The 18,766-nt window shown below is 43.5% G+C and overlaps 1 protein-coding gene across 1 annotated transcript; it reads right to left on the reverse strand.

Annotated features, from left to right (window-relative positions):
* Positions 1-192: 192 nt before the first annotated feature.
* Positions 193-3,312, reverse strand: RIPPLY2 (ripply transcriptional repressor 2). The gene is made up of 3 exons (XM_074578344.1): positions 2,932-3,312; positions 2,746-2,810; positions 193-358 (listed from the first exon to the last, which is right to left on the reverse strand). Exons 1-3 carry the CDS (start codon positions 3,259-3,261, stop codon positions 193-195), a joined length of 561 nt encoding a protein of 186 aa, XP_074434445.1. The 5' UTR covers positions 3,262-3,312.
* Positions 3,313-18,766: the final 15,454 nt, after the last annotated feature.

The raw sequence follows: 18,766 nt of genomic DNA on the forward strand, positions 1-18,766 counted from the left end.
CTAGTCAATACCTTCCCTGCCTAAAACAGGAAAGGAATAGAATAAAGGAAAAAGGCTCAGATAAAATTACAAAACATTTCAGTTTTATTAAGAATAACTTACATACAAATAAATTATCTTTAAAAATACTATAATACATTTTTATATTAAGTTTAAATTAAGTCTTAGAAGTTGTGTTGGCCTTTCCTGCAGTCAGCAGTCTGATTCTGTTCTTGAGTCTTGTTCCAGTTCATCTTCATCATCTTCACTATCCGAGTCTTCATAAAAGGAAATTGTAGCTTGAACTGGAAAGTTTTTCAGAAGTGCTTCAGCTTCCTGATACAAGTAATCATAGCACCTTGATTTCGGCCAAAATAGTCTGAAACAAGTATACAATAGGTTTGCTTATTGTTATTACATATTCTACTTGGTGGCTGACAGACAAGAAACAGCAGTGAAATTCTGTTAAGACAGGCATCCTACAGAGTTTTCCCTCACATGCCCAATTGCTAAACTGCTTTCTACATTTAAATAAAAAAAATAATTCTGTGGATTCTGTATTTTCATCTGAAGAAATAAAGATATACATAAAGTGATAGTTTTGCAGCGAAACTACTCTAAAGCCCAAGATTCACTGCATCTGAAGCCCACCACTCCAGCGCCTCATTAACAGTATTACCTGGGGATCTGATCCAAATAGTAGTGCCCTCACCGGAACTATCCCTAGGGAATATAATGGGTGTCAAACAGGATCCCAAATGTATTTGGGTCAAATTAGTAGTTTCATTACTGAAGTTCCCCAACCTAAGTCATTGTTTACAATGGTCTAAGACAAATCTCAAAGTGAAAGGAAAGTTAAAGGTCTAAGGGGATCAGACCTTGACATTTCATCCCAAACTCCTGTCTTTTCAAGAAGAATCAGTCAACAGATTCCTTACAGAAGATGCCCCAGGGGTCTAGATTTTAAAGTAGTCTGTATTGTACCCAGAAATTAACATAAAAATTGCTGATAATATCATGGTGTAGCAAGGGCTATAAGCTTGTGAGATAATATATGGCAATTAATATACTCCACAGTTCCTGTTCCTTTTCAGCTAGCATCCTCTTTTGCTTACAGTTTGGAAGTAGCTGGAAGAAACAGACAATAGAAGTCCCAAGAGCTCAGAGACCAGCACATTGCAACATAATTAAATGCTGACTACGGCTTGTTTATAACAGAAATACATTAAGAAACAGCACTAGATGGTTTTCTAGCAATTACAAAAGCACTTTCTAGACAACTAGAACATTGCTTCCTTTGCAGCACAAAAACTGACACTCTCAATTCCCAGCGCTCCCTGCAGCTTTCACTCATACCTAAGCACGGGAGCAGTCACAGTGAAGTCAGAGTCCATGCAATTGCTTAGGTAGTCTGTGCACCAGTAGTTGAAAGATCAGAGCCTAGATTTGAGAGAAAGCTGCATCTTATCTGGAAGAACTACCTGTGCAATTACATTAAGCACCTTGCAACACCTACTAGTGCTTCTGAATAGAGACTCCTGCAGATTCAACAGTAGTTATTTTCTTTACTTCCTTTTCAGAACTGACAGTGCAGGTACTATCATTACCGCCATCATTAAAACAGTAGTTACATGAGTATTTTTCTCAGCAGCGCTGGCTTAGTCAGTCTGTATCTCCTCTTCCTGACACTCTTCCCCATGCCTGCACCTGCTTTCTTGCACCAGGAGGACACTGGAGGTTTGCACAGCAAGACAGCCTAGGAACAACCCCCATCTTTTTTTAATCCTGGCCACAGGAATGAGTAGCAAGGTGCTTCAGCCAACCCTGCCACCACCAGAAAAAAAAAAAAAAAAAAAAAACCCAACAAAAAGACCAAACAAAAACAACAACCCCAAAAACAAAAGCCCAAAATAAACACATAACTGTGTAACATGTCTAGGTCCCACACCACACCACAGAAGCATGTCAACATCTCCTCTTAATGACCTGGTAAATCCACAAGCACTGGCAATCATTTGCCCAAGGACCAGTCAGTTCAAAAGCACTTAGATGGCTAAATCACCCTGAAGGCACTTTAATATAGAACCATAGAATAGCTTGGGTTGGAAGGGACCTTTACAGGTCATCTAGTCCAACCCACGTGCAATAAGCAGGGACATCTTCAACTAGATCAGGTTGCTCAGAGTTCCATCCAACCTGACCTTGAATGCTTCCAGGGATGGGGTGTCTACCATCTCTCTGGGCAACCTGTTCCAGTGTTTCACCACCCTCAGCACTAAAAACGTCTTTCTAGTCTAAATCTTCCCTCTTTCAGTTTAAAGCCATTACCCCTTATCCTGTCACAACAGGCCCTGCTAAAAAGTCTGTCCCCATCTTTTATAAGCCTCCTTTTAAGTACTGAAAGGCTGCAATAAGGTCTCCCTGGAGTCATCTCTTCTCCAGGCTGAACAACCCCAACTCTCTCAGCCTGTCCTCATAGGAGAAACGTTCCATCCCTCTGATCGTTTTTGTGGCCCTCCTCTGGACCCGCTCCAATAGGTCCATGTCCTCCCTGTGCTTAGGGTTCCATATCTATATAAATACATGGGTGGGATCAAAAGGGGTGGGGGACTCGTTGCTTGCCCAGCCGGAGCAAGGGACTCTTCCATCCCTTCTTCCCTCCCTCCCGGCCGCGAGGGGGGGAGTGAGGTGCCCGCAGCTTCCCCCCGCGGGGACCCGGAGCTTCCCAGCGGGGACCCGGAGCCCCTTCCCGGGACATCCACTTACCTGACGGGGTGCGTGTACTGCGCCAGCTTTCGGGAGGCTTCCGCCAGCCCGCGGGGGCTGTGGGGCTGGGGAGGAGAGAGCAAGACGTCAGCCCGCCGGCACGGCACCCGGCCCTCGAGGGGGGGTAGGAGCGGGGGACGGCCGCCCCCCGCCCCGACTCCCTCGAAGTTACCGCGCCCCACTCACCGCGGCGGGGCCGGGGCCGCTCCGCCGATCCCCCTCTCCCGGCGTGGGCACCCAGGGCCTCCAGAAGGGCGCGGATCTGCGCGGCAAGGGCAGGAGCGCTAGGGACGGGCCGGGAAGCGGCCCGCACCGCGGGGAGGAGGAGGAGGAGGAGAGGGGCGAGTAGCCTGGCGGGGACAGAGCCGCCGTGGGCAGGCGGGGGCATCCGCACCCCGTCCCTCCGCCCTCCATCCTCCGCCGGTCCGCGGGTTCGCCTTGCCCGCCCCGGGCCCGGTGGTTTTTATAGCCGGCGGCGGCGGCTGCGGGCCGCGGAGCCCACCTCCCCCGGCTCATTTGCCAGCGCCATCCACCAAAACGGCTCCCCGCGAAGGCGCCGCTGTGTAAACACGGGGCGCGGACGCGTGCGTGCCCCAAATGGCCCGGAGCGGGGGGTGGGGGGGGAGGATTTGGCAAGTCGGTGTTAATCGCACTTGAGCAGACACATGGCTGCTGCCGGGGGGGGGAAGCGGGGGGGAAGCCCCTGTGGGAACGGAGCAGGGGGCGGCGGGGGCAAGGCGGCAGCGGGGACGCGCCCGGGCCGCCCTCCAGTCCCGGCGGCGGGGGTGAAGCCGCCGCAAGCGCGGCCTTTTGTTTGTTAAAAACGTGTTCGTTTATCCCTAAAAGCGGCGAGGCGAGGCGTGTGGGATGGCAGGGCCAGGCAGGGCACCGGTGTGCGGTGCCGGTAGCTCCCGGCGGGAGCGGGGCTGGGGGGGGCGCGGTTAGCGGTTCCCGGGGCGCCGGCGCGGGGTGCCCGGGCACAGACGGAGGAATTTCACCCTGGGGTGGCGGAGAAAAGGACGCTCCCCAGAGGGGTCCTCACTTCATGACGCGTCATCCCCTGTCATATGCTCCGTGACACGTTCCCCCTGAGATAACGTTGCTTTTTTAGTGAGCACAGTAGCTTTTTTATAGGGTACTTTTACCTTCTTTTATTCTTTTTCATGTGGTCCTGATACTTCATTCCGCTGCCAGCCATCACATGCTGTTGCTACACATGCAAGATTTTATGCCAAACTCATACCCTTTCCTCAGTCCCCATCACCAGGGGGGCGTATTTTTGTTTCCATCTTTTCTTTTTTTCCTTTTCTTTCTGAGATTGCAATCACTGATGCATGTGAGGGGGACAGAAACAACAGAGTGATCGTATACAAGAGCTAGTAAACAGTAATAATACCAGCCCTGGGAAGCTAGGAGGGTTGGAGGGATAGAGCTGCCCTAGATGCTGAAGGAGGGCTTCAAACCCAGGTAATTTATCGGCCCATTAAAGCTCACATAACGGAGGCACCACAAAGACTGAGGGCACTGTACTCTTTGGAATAATATTTTGCCTTTTTGAGCGTAGCCATAAGGAGTGTGTCTACTTTAGCACTGCCGAAGAATAGCTGCAGATAGAAAGCTACTTGTGCCTTCTCCACAATACCTTCAGCACCTTTCACTACCAGTTGTAAAAAACATTACCTGTTAGAAGCAGTGTGGGAAATGTAATCAGATCCATAGCGCGAGAATAGCATTTTTTTCAGGTCTTTAAGTCAAAACCAGATCTAGACTGAATTGCCTTTCTGAAGAAAAGCAACCCCTTACTTTGAAAGAGAAGTAGATGGAAGAGTGCACGCATTTAAGCTTGCTCATGCTGCGATACATTCCGACTTCATCAGTGGATGTATTCTGTCATTTCACAGTTTTGTGCCATTTGACCACTTGAAGAAATTGATAATTATTATAACTTCATGAGTTATTAAAGAAAAATGTATTTCACAGTGAAAAGCCCGATTTAGAAGGACATTAGGGTTAAGCCAAATGTTTAAAAGAATAAGATTTCCAGAGTAATTTTGCTGCACTGTGATGTTTGTAGCTGTTTGCATTTTTTCCCGCCTCATTTTCACTGTGGCCTAGAGTCAGATTAATTAAAATCAGAATGAACAAAAGGCTCAAACTCCCAGTAAATATTAATCTTAAAGTTAAGAAATGGAGAATAGAACAAAGGAGCTTGTGCAATAAGCTGAGTTTGATCATAAGCAATATTGTATCTATTTTTCCTCTGCTTCCAAATGGCTACTGTGGAACCTTGTCAGATGAAGTAAAGCGTAAAACAGATGTTTAAAAGCTGTCTGATGGTAGGTTCTTCTTTTGCCTAAATGAAGTGAGAGCAATAATTTTTGTAGTTGGTATTTCTCTTTTGAGAAATATAATGCAGGCTGTGTAAGAAAAAAAAAGGGGGGGGGGCTAGGTTCATTGTCTAAAGAAGAAAAGCAGAAACATCCTCCATCACATTAATAGTGACAGAGGACTAAGAGAACACAGCATCAACTTTATCTGTTTAATAAAGCATAAAAATGAGTTTCAACATCTACAGTAAAGGCAACAAAAGAAGGAGTGTCTTCAGCCAGTGACTTTTAATTGTCTCCGGATTCTTTTTAGTACCTGCCTGAAATGAGAAAATGTCCTAGGGAGAAAGTGTGATTTACCCATTAGAGAGCAAACTGAAACAGAGGTGTTGAAGGGATAAGCAGAAAATAATGAGTAACAGCTGTTGTTCCTCTGCATATTTTCACACTATATGACTCTTCTTGGCTTTATAGTTTAGTAATGCAGTCCTGTTTATTGAGAGAAATACAAATGTCTGTCTCTGCAATAATAACTTGTTATCATTGACACCATAACCCCCCCCCCCCCAAAAAAAAAAAACTAAAATTTTACCATCTTCTCACTGACCTTGAAATATAGGCTAGAAATCATTGAATCTTCATTGTGGATGTCTTTTCTTTTTCAGTTTGTGGACAGAGCAAGAGGAACAGTCCCTTGGTAAGTTACTATCCGAAACATGGTTTAATCATGCGAAAGCCTCTGTAGGCAGGAGCTACATACAGCCCCTGAGCAAACAGTTGGTCAAATGGGAGTGATGGAACACGCTTAAAGATGGGGGTTTTTTTTGCATAATATAGTAGTGGAAAGCACAGTTCTGAATTGAGCATGAAGTCTGATAGAGGCAGTCCCCTCATGCATTCTTGACTCATCTAATTAAAACGATATTCTCCTTTCTGTGCCTTAGTTCCTGCTATTTTGTATTTCAACTTTAAAAAAAAAAGTATAACTCCTGAGCTGAAGGTTGTTCTTCGTTATATGTCTATAACTAGAGTGCCTTTAGTAAAGCAAGGCTGGGAGTCAGGATCTGATATACTGTGCTGTAAATATTATAGTGGAATGAAAACTGAAATATGATGTTATATGGTTTTATGTACTCTCTCACACAAAATAAAAAAATCTAAGCATTCCATCAGGTCTCAGCTTCTTGAAAATTTCTCTCAAGATCATAGATTTTTTTTTTTATTTCCTTGTATCACTTTCCAAGCAGGTCATAGCTGGCAATTTACAGGGTTCAAGTCCGTTTAGCCACAGTTTGATTTTTATAGGGATTTTTGCATAATTGCAATTGAGCAATTTCAAATGCAGTACAAATAATTCTTGGACAGTCAGTCTGGATTTACCACAGCAGTACTAAAAACTGAATTTTGTTTTCTCAGAATGTATACAAAAGAGCATTTATCCAGAATTAAAGTAATTCACTAGGCTTGGTTTAAATCGATTAAAAGTGCTTTTGTGGCTTTCTGCAGTATGACATCTTGAAATGTAATGTACTGTTAATAGGATACACAGAAGAGCAAACACAGAGGTCTGTGCGGATTTGAGTGTGCTACTATAAACAAAGAAGGTGTTCACAAATGGCTTAGAGCTAAATTTGACAAGACAGTGCTAATCACGCTCGGACATGGGAATATCTGGACAGAGGACACTCAGCTGGCTTCATATTAGCCTCTCCAAAGGCAGTGAGTGATGGCTCTTACTTATTAGTAAAACAGGCACATTGTATGAAAATTATTGCATGAGTTTATATAGAGAGAAAATTGACTTGGTCTTGCTAGGACTTTGTTTTAGTGAGAAAGGCAAGGTCAGACATGTGGAAGTGCTCTTTTGCTTACTGAGGCACAACTGAGGAAACTGATTAACAGACAAAATATGATCTTGCGGATTTTACAGCCTAGCTTCATCCTGATGCTTCCAATTGTGGCAACACTTTAGGACTGGGTTTTGGAAAGTAATAGTATGCCAGGTATTTGCATACAGATATTGACTGTACGTGCATATGTCATTTATTTACATGTTTGTTCTATTAGCTAAAAATTGGGTCATTTTTTGCCGGTAAATGCGAAGTTTGCATATGAAATTTATATGCACAACTTCGGTAGGTGTTCATCTGTGTGCAATTATAATTACTTTACTGGAAACTTTGCAGTACTGTCTTATGAAGCATCAAGATTTTTTTATTTGTGGTATGATATATAGGGCATTTTTTCTGCCATAATTTGAAAGTAAAGCATCAGTTTGTAAAGAACAAAGAACAGCAGGGATGGTTCTACCAACTTCTATCCTCACCATTATTTTTTTTCAATACAGTGTTTTCGATATCACTGACGTACCTGAATGTAAACTTGGTTCAACATTTCCATAAAATTAATTTTTTTATTGGTAAATAACATGAGATGCAAACTAGGTCCTAAGAAATAAAATAAATACAAGTTAAGTTTTCTTATGGGAAGAAAAAAAAGAAAGGAACAGAACTTAATCAGCAGATAAGTCTATTCACATTACCGATGGCTATAAAACTATTGCTTGGATAATAAAGACTCTGCTTGTCCTGTTGCTGTTGTGTTATTTTTTATATACAAAAATGCAGCTCTTATTCAAACAGTGTAATTCCTTGTGAGCCCAAGTGTCTGTTGTTTCCTACAGAGAGATATGTTTGGAAGCCTAAAGATGAAACTCTCTTTCATGGAGACATCCATCCCACTTCCCATCTCTCTGGATTTTGACTAGGCTGTAATAGCATTAACTGTCATTCTTTCACTTGATGGAAAAAATTATTCTTCCCCTTCCTCTATCCAACTGGACATGAAGGGTTGCAGGAACGCTGGAAGGAAAACTTTGTGAATAGGAGGGATGCATGTCTTTTCACCCTCTGTGCTACTGGGAACCCAGTTCCCGGTGACGTGGGGAGCACCATCACCCAGGGTTGGAGGATTCAGCAGGGAATGGCCTCACTGGAAGGGCCACAGCTCTACAGTCCGCCCTGTCAATGAGTCTGAAAACCTCCAACTTTCCCATATTTATCCCAGCCCTGATGCCGTTACAAACTTTGTGGTCACGTGGGCACGTTTGGGTGGTCAGTGGTATTTGCCATGGAATAAGCAATATGTTTGTGTGTGTGGCACACGCACACCTACCGGAGGCCCCTGCATGTCCATGTGGCAAGGTGTGACTCCACACAGCAGGTTGGGCTTCCTCATTTCCCTCCCCCAGTGCTGCTCCGCTCCCAGGCCCAGGCTGGCAAATGGTAAAGGATAATGTATCCACATGGGAAAGCGACACGTTAAGGGACTGAGAATGTGTAACGGGATCAGCCACCAGCTACAGGCATCTTTTAAAAATTAGGAAGATCATTTGCTGTTGAGTTATGGGCACTTTAAATTCCATGCAGGTAAGAAACAGAGACATCAGTGCTGAACACCGATCTTGTAACTTCTTTTAATAGAATGGGAGTCAGTGAAGCACTGATACATCAGTAATGCCGGGGCTCGGCAGAAGTGTCTGGCTCGCTCAGCGTAATGCAGCATAATGTCACAGCGTTTGCTGCAGTTGGAGCGCACGGTGCTGCAGTGTGGCACTGGCAGGATTTGCCCTCTCGCCTCAAAAAAGAAGTGAGAGGCAGCCAAATGAAATGAGATCGCTCTAGCCCAACAGCTATTGACAGAAGAGATGAAGAAATTAGATAATCATTGGAATGTCCTGATCTGACTCCTCTGGTAATACAGTCCCTAGCAGTGTCATCTCTCTTCTCACAATGCACCATTCAATTAATTGTTCCTTCAGATTTATTGCTTTGCTGGCTACAAAGATAGTCAGGTTATTTTTCAGTGGTTATTTTTCAGTTTTCCCTGTATCTCTAAAACATCAGCACAGCATCAACCCTCAAAAAGGATGCATGCCACTGAGCCGCTGATGTATATAATGCAGCATTTAACCTCTGGCAGGAGGGAGTGAACTGCAAGAAACAGTGATGTGTGAGCCGTACCTCTGACAAACAAGCACCTGAGAAAGGCAACGTGAGCCCTAAAGATATGCAGTGCCAGCCCCGAGGAGTACACAGGGTATCTTGTGCTGCGCTGCGGGGAGGTCAGAGCTTTTACACAGGCGCCCAGAGATAAGGGCTGACAGAGACCCCCCAGCCCCCCGGTTCCTCCCTGGCTTCTGGTGACTGACGTTAGGATGGTGCAAATTCCATCACGGCAGAATTTCAGTACCTCTTCATTTCTCACATCCCAATGATCCTTGATGGTAGCAATGAACACAAGGAATACGGAGATCATTGTATGGGCTGGTAGTAGTCTGCCTGTCTTAATGAAGATTCAGACAAATGGCAGAGGTACCAAAAGTAAAGACTGGTATCACTTGTTTTTAAGACTGTTTGTCAGTACCCTTAAATATCACGTTTTCCATGGTTTATTGCTTTCCAAATTTTATTTGGACTATATTTTTCCATGGTAGGTTTCTTCAGGCTTAGTTTGGGGAAAAACTGTGATCAAAATAAGATGGCTCAAATCCTGGAGTCCTTTCCAAGAAGGAGGGAGAAAAGTTAGAAACATCATCTTGCAACATAAAAAAAGTTACAGTGCCTTTTTTGGGAGGTTGTTTGACAATTACAGGAGCTGCATGGTTTTGGACTGTGAAGTTTGCCATTGCACCAGGTATTAGCCTTTTGGTTTTCCTCTGAAAATCCACTCAAATTCGGACAATTTCCAGGACTATAAAAACTATAGTTTGAGTCACTCACTAAAAAGACTTTGAAGAATTTACTTACTAAATTCATTGAAGAACTAAATCTGCCTGGGACTCATTTAATCCAGAACTGACCAGGGCTGTCCTTGCAACCAAAGCTTTGTGTTGCTGGAGGCTGGGGTAGGTCTTGAAGTCAGTTATCCAAACTGGGAGGTGCTTGCTTTCCATCTTCTCTCCTCCTCTTCCTTTGCATAGCCCAAACACCTGGGCTACAGCAAGAGGAGGGTGGCAGGAAGAACAGGAGGAGGAGGAGGGGAAGAAGTGGACAAGTTGAGGTTGAGGCCAGGGTTTGTGGGGTATTGAGAACCAGGATTAGAAATTATGTTCAGGGGAGGCAGTGGGAGGTTTCATTAGCTCAGTGGAAGCCTAAGCCTGGAAAAGGAGATAAAGGGAAGTGGGACATGATCACAGGACCCTGACTGCAATAACAAGGTCTGCAGCCTCTCTTTTCTCCATTCCCCTGCTTACAAGAAAAAGATGTCTTTTCATACTTGGAGCAAGCAGCCGTAGACTGCCTGGGGACCATGGCAGACACCAGTCCCCACCCAACGCACCCGCAGCCAGGCATGGGGGCTGCTGAAGGACACACCACCCGATCACTTGGGCAGACAGGTGGCCCAGAGAATGGGCCAATATAGTTGATTACATCCTGGCCTTCCAGATCTATGCCCACACCAGAGGCCTCTGCAAAGGCCCCGGGGCTCTTGAGCATCCTCTCCACACCAGCCCATCTGTGTCAGCTTGCCTCCATGGATTTCACAGAAGACCAGTCTCCTCCCAATGGAATGCAACCATTCTGGTAATGGTGGACCTGTTCACCAAGGTAGTTCAGTTTTTCATCTTCAGGGTGTTGCCCATGGCCCTGCTGACTGCCTGACTCTTTCTACCATGTTTTCCCATGTCATGACCTCCCACATTGTATAATTACCAAACAGGGAAGCCCATTCACAGATTTTGGAAGGAGCTCCTGGGCCTCCTCTAAGGCCAATTCACCTCTCCTCTTCATGCCATTTCCCTATCCCACAGACAGAGACAATCAGATCCTGGAGCAAAACCTCCAGGGTAACAACAACTTCCTCCATGATGAAAGGGTCACCCTTCCCCCTCCAGCAGAGACTGCCCACAAAGATAATGCTCCCATATCTGCATGGCAGAGCCTGTTGGTGCACCCAGAGCCCTGACACTGGAACCAGGCTGGGTGTGGAGAGAGATGAGGAGAGTAAGAGACCCATGTGTGCTGAGTCCAGGGGACAACTGGACCAGGGCATGAGCTCATGAGGGACATCGCAGCTGCCTGACCAAAGAGCTTAAGTCCTTGGGGGGGCATCCTGGAGGACTTGGCTCCAGTGGATGTGGGGAAGGATAGCTTGAGGATGTGGGGAGAACAGACCATGTTTGAGGAAGGAGACTGGATCCAAGTCCCCAGTAAGACCAGGAGGAGGAAAGGCACAGGACATGTCACCAAGGAGTGAGGTTGCAGAAGCAAAGCAAGAATGGCTGGAACAGGAGCTGTCAAAAGAAAGCACTGAGCATGGGAAGGACAATTTGGACTAGAAAAGAGTATTGTGGTGCTGTCAGACAGGAATAGGTTCTGTGTGAAGGGTGAAAGATGGGTGGGAGGAGAAACTGGGAGAGAGAAATAGCACTAATAGTTTAAGAAGACTGAGTTGAAGGACTGAGGACAGAAAGAGCTCCAAGAGCCTACAAATGGGGAAAAGACTAAGAAAACAGTCAAAAGGCATGAGGCAGGTTTTTCCTAATGAAGGTCATTGGGTCTTGGTCCCAGAGGTGGTCTAGAGACAGGTCTGGCGGGTAGAAAATCTGGGACTGGTTAATAAGAAGTGAGATGAAGGGCCAAAATTGTGAAGAGACATGACTAAAATACTAGTACATTTGAGGGGAAGGAAGAGAGGAATCAAGTTTGAAAAAAAATAGGTACAGGAGTTGTGGGCCCAGTGTACACCTTTCTAAAGCCTGGGATGGACCTCAGGAGACCCTACCCTAGCAGAGCTTGAGAAACCTGCTGGCAAGGTCCCATCACCTTCTAGGCAGGCTCCAAGTCGGTACCGCTAACAGGTACTCTGTTAGCTCAAGTAACAAGAGCCTGAATCATAGACCTGAAGTTTTCCTATCCAGGTGCTACTATTGCAACACCTGATGATTTCCCCCCTGCTCCAAGTTGTTCCATTTGGATTTGTACAAACATAGGAATTCACCTCCAGACTGTGATGGGGAACACTTTTAACACTGCAAAGTCAATCACTCAAAAATCCTGAAACTTTTAGGAAAAAAAATAATAATTCTGTAAGGTTCGCATGTGAGTTTTATCTCATCTACTTCAAGTGTTTAATGGTTAGTCATCTAAGTCTAAGATGGTAAATTCAGGCTGCCATAAGATAGGAACCTTCAGAGGACAACTAATTTTGTCCTAAGACGAGATGTCTAGGATAGCTAAAATGTACAGGGCAGGCAAGATGACAAGCTCTCTGGCACAATCTGTGTCTCTCTACTGACTGAAAGGTGACTATTTTAGAAACTAGACTTAGAAATGTCTAGTTTAGCTTGAAAATAGCTTTTAGATGTCTCAAGCTAGGTAATATGAATCCCAATGACATGTTTCTATATTTGTGTGTCCGATATGAGAGTCTGCAGTGTGAGTTGTAGAACTGTTTAACTCCAGCCCTCCCAGGGTTTCTAAGTGCAAATTCCCTCTTGCAGTTGTGTGTCCTAAATAGTTTGGACACTATGGATCTGAGACTCATGACTGCAGCTGAAATGAATAAGAATCATGCCTTAAATGCAGCACTATATAATTCAAGGCTATGGAAAAATGAGATCATCATTATCTGAAACTGGCCAGCCAGGTTTAAAGGACTTTTTTAACATTAGTGTGTGTCCTTAGTTACCGATGTATAAAACGGCAGCGGTAGTAAGGCACCTCCAATCCCTAAAGGCTGTGTGAAGTCTGTTCATTAATTTCTGCAGCCACCACGGTTACTGGCACTGCAGAAGACTCATCACAGCAGCATTTTGAAATCCTGTCTGTAAGTTTTTGCTATGCAAGGAAATGATCAGAGTGTGCAGGCTGTCCGAAGAACAAATGATATATTGAATAGCCATTCAATATATTGTCATCACCTATTCTGGGCACCGAGAGAGGGAAGGGACTTGTGAAAACCAGAAGGTGGTGATGCCACTGACTGCCACAATGCATACACACACACAAACTGAATTTAAGTTGTGTAGACAACCGTGATTCTGGCATTTTTCTAACTTTCTGGTGCTCACTGTCACAGTCTTAATACTGTTGTTTTGGCACACAATTGTCTGGGAGTGTGCGACAGATGTGTATCTGCTTTATTCCATCCGGAGATTTTGCCTAAGATCCTCCCCTTTTTAATTTTCCTCAAAAGCTTCTGTGCATGTCTTCATATGCCCAACTTACAATGCAAGATATTCCCTATAAAATACATCAGTAGTCACTATAAAATACATCAAAATATTCAATATATTTTTTATTAGGTGATAAACTATGAGGTGCAATGTTTGGGTTTGATATGAATACATACGCTCAGGTTACTACAGGGAAAAAATTCAAAGCAGATGGTAGTAAATTTTCTCTGATAGGCATGAATTTGTCATTTTTAAAGAATCTGAAGATCACTATCACAATGTTTTTAAAGCTGCATTCTCAATATTTTTATCCGCTTCCTTTGCTCAAAATTTTATTGATTTCTTTCCTCTTTGACCCACGCCCACAGTGTCTTTACCACACATTGCATTCTTGTACATCCTAGCGTTCACACTATGAAATACAGAATAGCAAATCAGTGTGATATCACATTATTGAAAAGTTTCTTGTCTCATCTTTTAAATTAGCTCCTGATGGATTTTTTTCATTAGTACACTTTAAGAATTCCACGGAGCCCACTTTCCAAGTTACTGATGTGGCTTCACTCTGTAGAACAGAAGTCTCTGAATAATTAGCATTTTGTTAGTCAGCCAAGTATCTCTCTGGCCTCCAGGCATTACTGCAGCATAAGTATAAAAAAAAACCTGAAATTTTTCCATTACATTTACCTCCTGTCTTCTTAAACTAGTTCTTTCTCCAAAATAACAGTTCATACCATATCAAATTTTTGTGTTACTGAAATACTTTGTGGCTATACTAGCTATTTTAAATTCTTGCCGTTTGTTTTTTCTTACCTTCACGGAATTTATATTTGTGTTTATATTTATATTTATATTTATATTTATATTTATATTTATATTTATATTTATATTTATATTTATATTATTTACTATATTTACTATATTTAAAATATTCAAAACATTTTATATTTTTATATATTCTATATAAAATATATATTGTATAGAAAAGCATATATATTCTTATCATCCCAGAATATATATATTTTATATATAGAGATGCTGTGAAAATACATATGGTATGTTTATATATATATATATATGAAATATATATTAAATTAACTTTTACCTGAATATATATGACCTAGTTGGAAACTGACACATAACAAATCTAAACCTTGTCAGTTATCTCTTCCAAAGCACTTAAGTTTTGACAAATATGTATTTTTTTAAATGGTGCTGCTATTTAGAAGAACTAATTTTAAATGCAAAGAATGTTCAGTGTTTTCCAGCTGAAATGCAGAGCTTATCATGGAAATTATTACCTTGGGTATTCATTATCTCAGCACTGCAAGAGATCGTTCGTATTGTCCATGACATTAGCATTCGGCAACCACTCAAAAATAAAATATTGTTTGACACGCGCAGCAAGTAGCTTTTCATTGGAAATAAATATTTTAAATACATTGAAACATGTATATTTGATGGTGGGTTTATTTATTTACTGATTTTCTTAGAGAGGATTCAGAGGACATGAATAGGGAGCGCTAGGCCTAATTTGTACTAATAATAAGTGAACGCTCTGTTAAAGCAACTCTTACACACATACATCCTTAAGCACCTTGTTGAATCAAGGTATTTTTGTTTGAATTTGGACCTATATTAGTAGTGGATGAAAACCAGGGCTATGTAATAACTGCAGAATAGGCAGGGTTTTCATTTCCTTGTGCATTTTTTGTTTTTATCAGAAAAACCTCCTCATGTTGACTGTCAGCACGCTGGCAATCCAGAAGGGATTCAATGGCCTCAAAAGGAAGCACAGTTTTAAAGCCTGCCCTGGCCCCCTCTGAAACCTGCAGCAACTTTACTTTGAACTGCGAGGGAGTCTTGTCGGTTCTCCGCTGGTGCCACAGTGCCAATAAACACGTTCCCGTTAGAGGGAGGGAAAGAAATCGTGTCCTGACACTGTGAAACCTGTGCCTGCTCAACCAGACAGAGAGGAAACACCAGCTTCTGAGGATCCATCCTTTCGTTTCAGCTCTTCAAAGAACTGTACAGCTGAGGTGCCCTTCACAAGGTTCCTTATATCCATGAGCAAGGAAACAGTGGAGGAGCCGTGCTTGTTTTTCCCCACACTGAGGCCAAGAAAAAACTTGTTTGAAGAAAAACTGATGGAGCTTTTCTAAAGAGGTTGCTATTTTTCTTCCCTTTCCTGCTGCAGTCTCTGTTCTCTCTCATTGCTCTCTTTCCGTGGCAGGAGAGCAGGTGCAAGGCAGACGCTTTGGCAGACAAAGATGTTCTAGTACTATAATTATAATCAACATTTCTCTGTGAAATACCCAAGGGTTTCTGCATGCACAACACATAGAGGAAGTTCCACACGGAGTTTTCAGATCCTTGCTCTCAGTCATCGTATCATAAATGCTAATAGCTTTAATCTTCTGGAGAATTCCAAATTTTTTGGGGGGGTGCGGGTGGTAGTACCCCTGGGAAGTACTGGCTTGACCAGGCTCAATCCTCCCTTGCATCCAAGATGCTCTTGAAGTAGTGGAATGAGAGAGGAAGCATCGGAAATACTCTGGGAAGGCTTGGATTTATGAACAGCATCAGCCCCGGCCTCCCCAGCGCATCCTTTAGGTTTGCACGTAAGGCTGACAGTGGAGAAGGAGCAGAGGCGTGTGTGGCATAAGGCTTTGTTATTTTCACAGGCTTTACACGAATGCGGGATTCCCTCTCACAGGCCAGGCAGCAGGACAAATCTGGATGGATCCCAAGGAGAGAAAGCAGCGGGGGGGTAAGCTTTCTGGGAGCACTCCCTGGAGGAGGAGGACACGGGTTTTGTGTCCTCCTCTGTGCTGCGCGTGCAAGCCATAGCGACAGTTGGGGTAATGGCCTTCTGAGGCAGACAGAAGGAATTAGCTCACCTTAATAGCATGCCTCAGTGAACACCGGAACCGAGGATATAATTTTCAACAAATCATCTACTTCAAAAGGTTCATCTCTGCATGTGCGAGTGTGCATGTTTCTTTATTTTTGTAACGTGACTGTGAACAGGCTGAGAAATGCTTGAATTTTGTTTGTTTATTTAAAAACACACATGCCTATTTTTAATAAATTATGCACGAACTGGTTTTGCAGTTCCTCCTAACCAAACTGGGCTGTGTCGAGGAAGTCTGCCAGCGAGATGGGCAGACTCACCACGTCTCTCTGCTCTCTTGTTGAATTGGACTGCTATGGTTACGTTTCCCATGAGGACATCGCACACATTCATATTTATCAGTTAGGATTTCTATTCCCTGAACATCTCCAGTATTGTGTTTGAGAGTCCTTGTTTCCTTAAATCATCATTCCAGTAAACAGAATAAAGGCAAACGCAGAATGTGTGAAAACCGCAGCTTTCAATGTGGAGTGGAGGGAGTCTGCTGGCACTCGGGATTAAAAAAAAGACTGTAGGAGCATCTTTAAGTGGAGGGTCGAGGACAAGATGGCAGGTGCAGGAGAGCACGCCAGTTGGAGTGACTCATTATCGAAAGGGTAAAACCGAAAACACTCTGCGTGCCTGGGAGAAGATGACAAAATCCAGGTAGGAAACAGCAAAGATTGGTGCAAACGATCCAAAGAAATTCAGGCATACAAAAAGGGATTAGATCAAGATTCCACACGAAAGTTCTCTGTATGAGTGCTGGGAGCCTAAGGATGGAGATTAGTGAACTGGAACATTTAATTTTAAATGTTTGTAATAGTAGGCATCTGCTAGAAGATCATCAGTGGGGTACTGTAATACAGTAGAGTACAAATAAATCTCAATAACAGAGATTACGTCATTAGAGGAGCAATAGTCTGTGTTAAAAAAAAGCTAAGTTTCAAATTGATAACGATGCAAATGTGCTAGAAAATCAATTTGGGTTGAAATTCCCTAGTCGAGAAGGCACGATAGTCAAAAGCCATTTGTCCTGTACTGGGAGGTCAGACGGGCCTGTGTGGAGGACAGCCCACCCCACCCCACCCCAAGGTAGGGTGCCAAAGAAGTGGAACCAACAAGTGCCTGTCTCCCTGTCTGCCGACGACAAGCTCAGGAGCCTGCCTGGAAAGCTCCAACAAAATGTTCACCTGTTCAATGGGGAAAGTTGAGCCTGATAAATCCACCTGATGATGGAGGCTGTGCTGCTAGTGACTTGACCGGGTGGTGACAACAGCTGTGAAACCCCCTCGGATTAAAGGCTGCAAGGGTCAGGGAGGTGCAATGGGAAGCTTTAGCTGTCTGCAGGGGGATGAGGGAAAGTTCATAGCACGGTATTATTCGGAGATGACAGTTTTAGACAGTTTTACTCCTTGGCCCAAGTAGTCAGATGATCCACGAGAGGAAATGCCACTCTACATTTAATTCTGAGCAGTCTGCAGGAGCTATTTCTACATAGGACTATGGAGGAGTAACTGTAGCAGCAAGTCTGAGGCATTCAAATCCAGTATCCCCGCAAAAATGGAAAAGGCACCTGCATCCCAAGTTCAAGAAAGGAGCTGCTTTGCAAATGATGAAGCTAGTAAAGTATGGCAGGAATCATAAAAGAGTAAAGGTAAATGTTTTCTATGGGAGGGAGTAAGCATGGTTTGCATAGATGGAAGTCACACTTCACCAACATACTTGCCATTGTTTAAGGTATCAACAACTCATTAAATGCAGATATGAAAATGAAACAAACCCCATGATTATACCACCCTGTGAGACATTGGTGAAACTGTGTCCTGAGTATTGCCTGGACTTTTTCTCCACCGATAAAGTATAACTAGAAAAGGTACAGAAAGGTAGCAATTGCGATCAGAGACTGAAAACAGCATCTAGATGAGGCGAGGAGACATTACAGGACTCTTCAGCTTAGAAAATAAGTGACTTACAGGATTTTATTGGATATCTGTAAAACATTAATGATACAGAGGTAGTAAACAGCTATTTCTCATAACCTAAGATCTAGAAGCATAATATAAAATTGCCATGTAGCAGGCTTAAAATTAACAGAAGATGCTTTTTCATATAATGTGTAATTAAACTGAGAAACTGATTGCCACAGGGTGCCATAGGAACCAAAAGCACAGGGAAGTTTTAAAAAGTATCAGACATAGATAAGGCAGATACATCTGGGCCTTCTCAGCATCCAGTGTCGGAGGCTGAACTGGGCAGGCGCCCTGCCTAACTGGGGGTAGCTGTTCTTACATTCTCACCAAAGTCACTCGAAAGTTGGAGGAAAAAACAGGTTATTATTTTCTCCACTTCTACCCATCAGATAATAACCTTTGATTATTGCAAACTGGGCTGGATTCCAAGTGATAATTTCAAGATGAACGGTTCCAGCTAAGTTATCATATCCCAGGGGCTCTCATTTGTAAATGGAAAATAAACATGAATACCAAGTCTTTCTTAACTGAATGAAGCACAGCAGCTCCCTGTCTGGTTATTTCCATGAAGATAAACATCTTTAACTCATATGAAATATATCCCTTTCAATCCGCAATTCAATTATTTCCACTTTCACATTCTTCTGTT

Source organism: Larus michahellis, chromosome 3, assembly GCF_964199755.1.
Source record: "Larus michahellis chromosome 3, bLarMic1.1, whole genome shotgun sequence".
Classification (NCBI taxonomy): Eukaryota; Metazoa; Chordata; class Aves; order Charadriiformes; family Laridae; genus Larus; species Larus michahellis.

What these genes read in the sequence shown, in the direction of transcription:
- RIPPLY2 (XM_074578344.1), bottom strand. Translation starts at nt 3,261, where the DNA reads ATGAGCCGGGGGAGGTGGGCTCCGCGGCCCGCAGCCGCCGCCGCCGGC. An exon ending in GCGGCCCCGGCCCCGCCGCG is followed by an intron (nt 2,811 to 2,931) that starts GTGAGTGGGGCG and finishes TCTCCTCCCCAG; the next exon opens with CCCCACAGCCCCCGCGGGCT. An exon ending in CAGTACACGCACCCCGTCAG is followed by an intron (nt 359 to 2,745) that starts GTAAGTGGATGT and finishes TACTTGTTTCAG; the next exon opens with ACTATTTTGGCCGAAATCAA.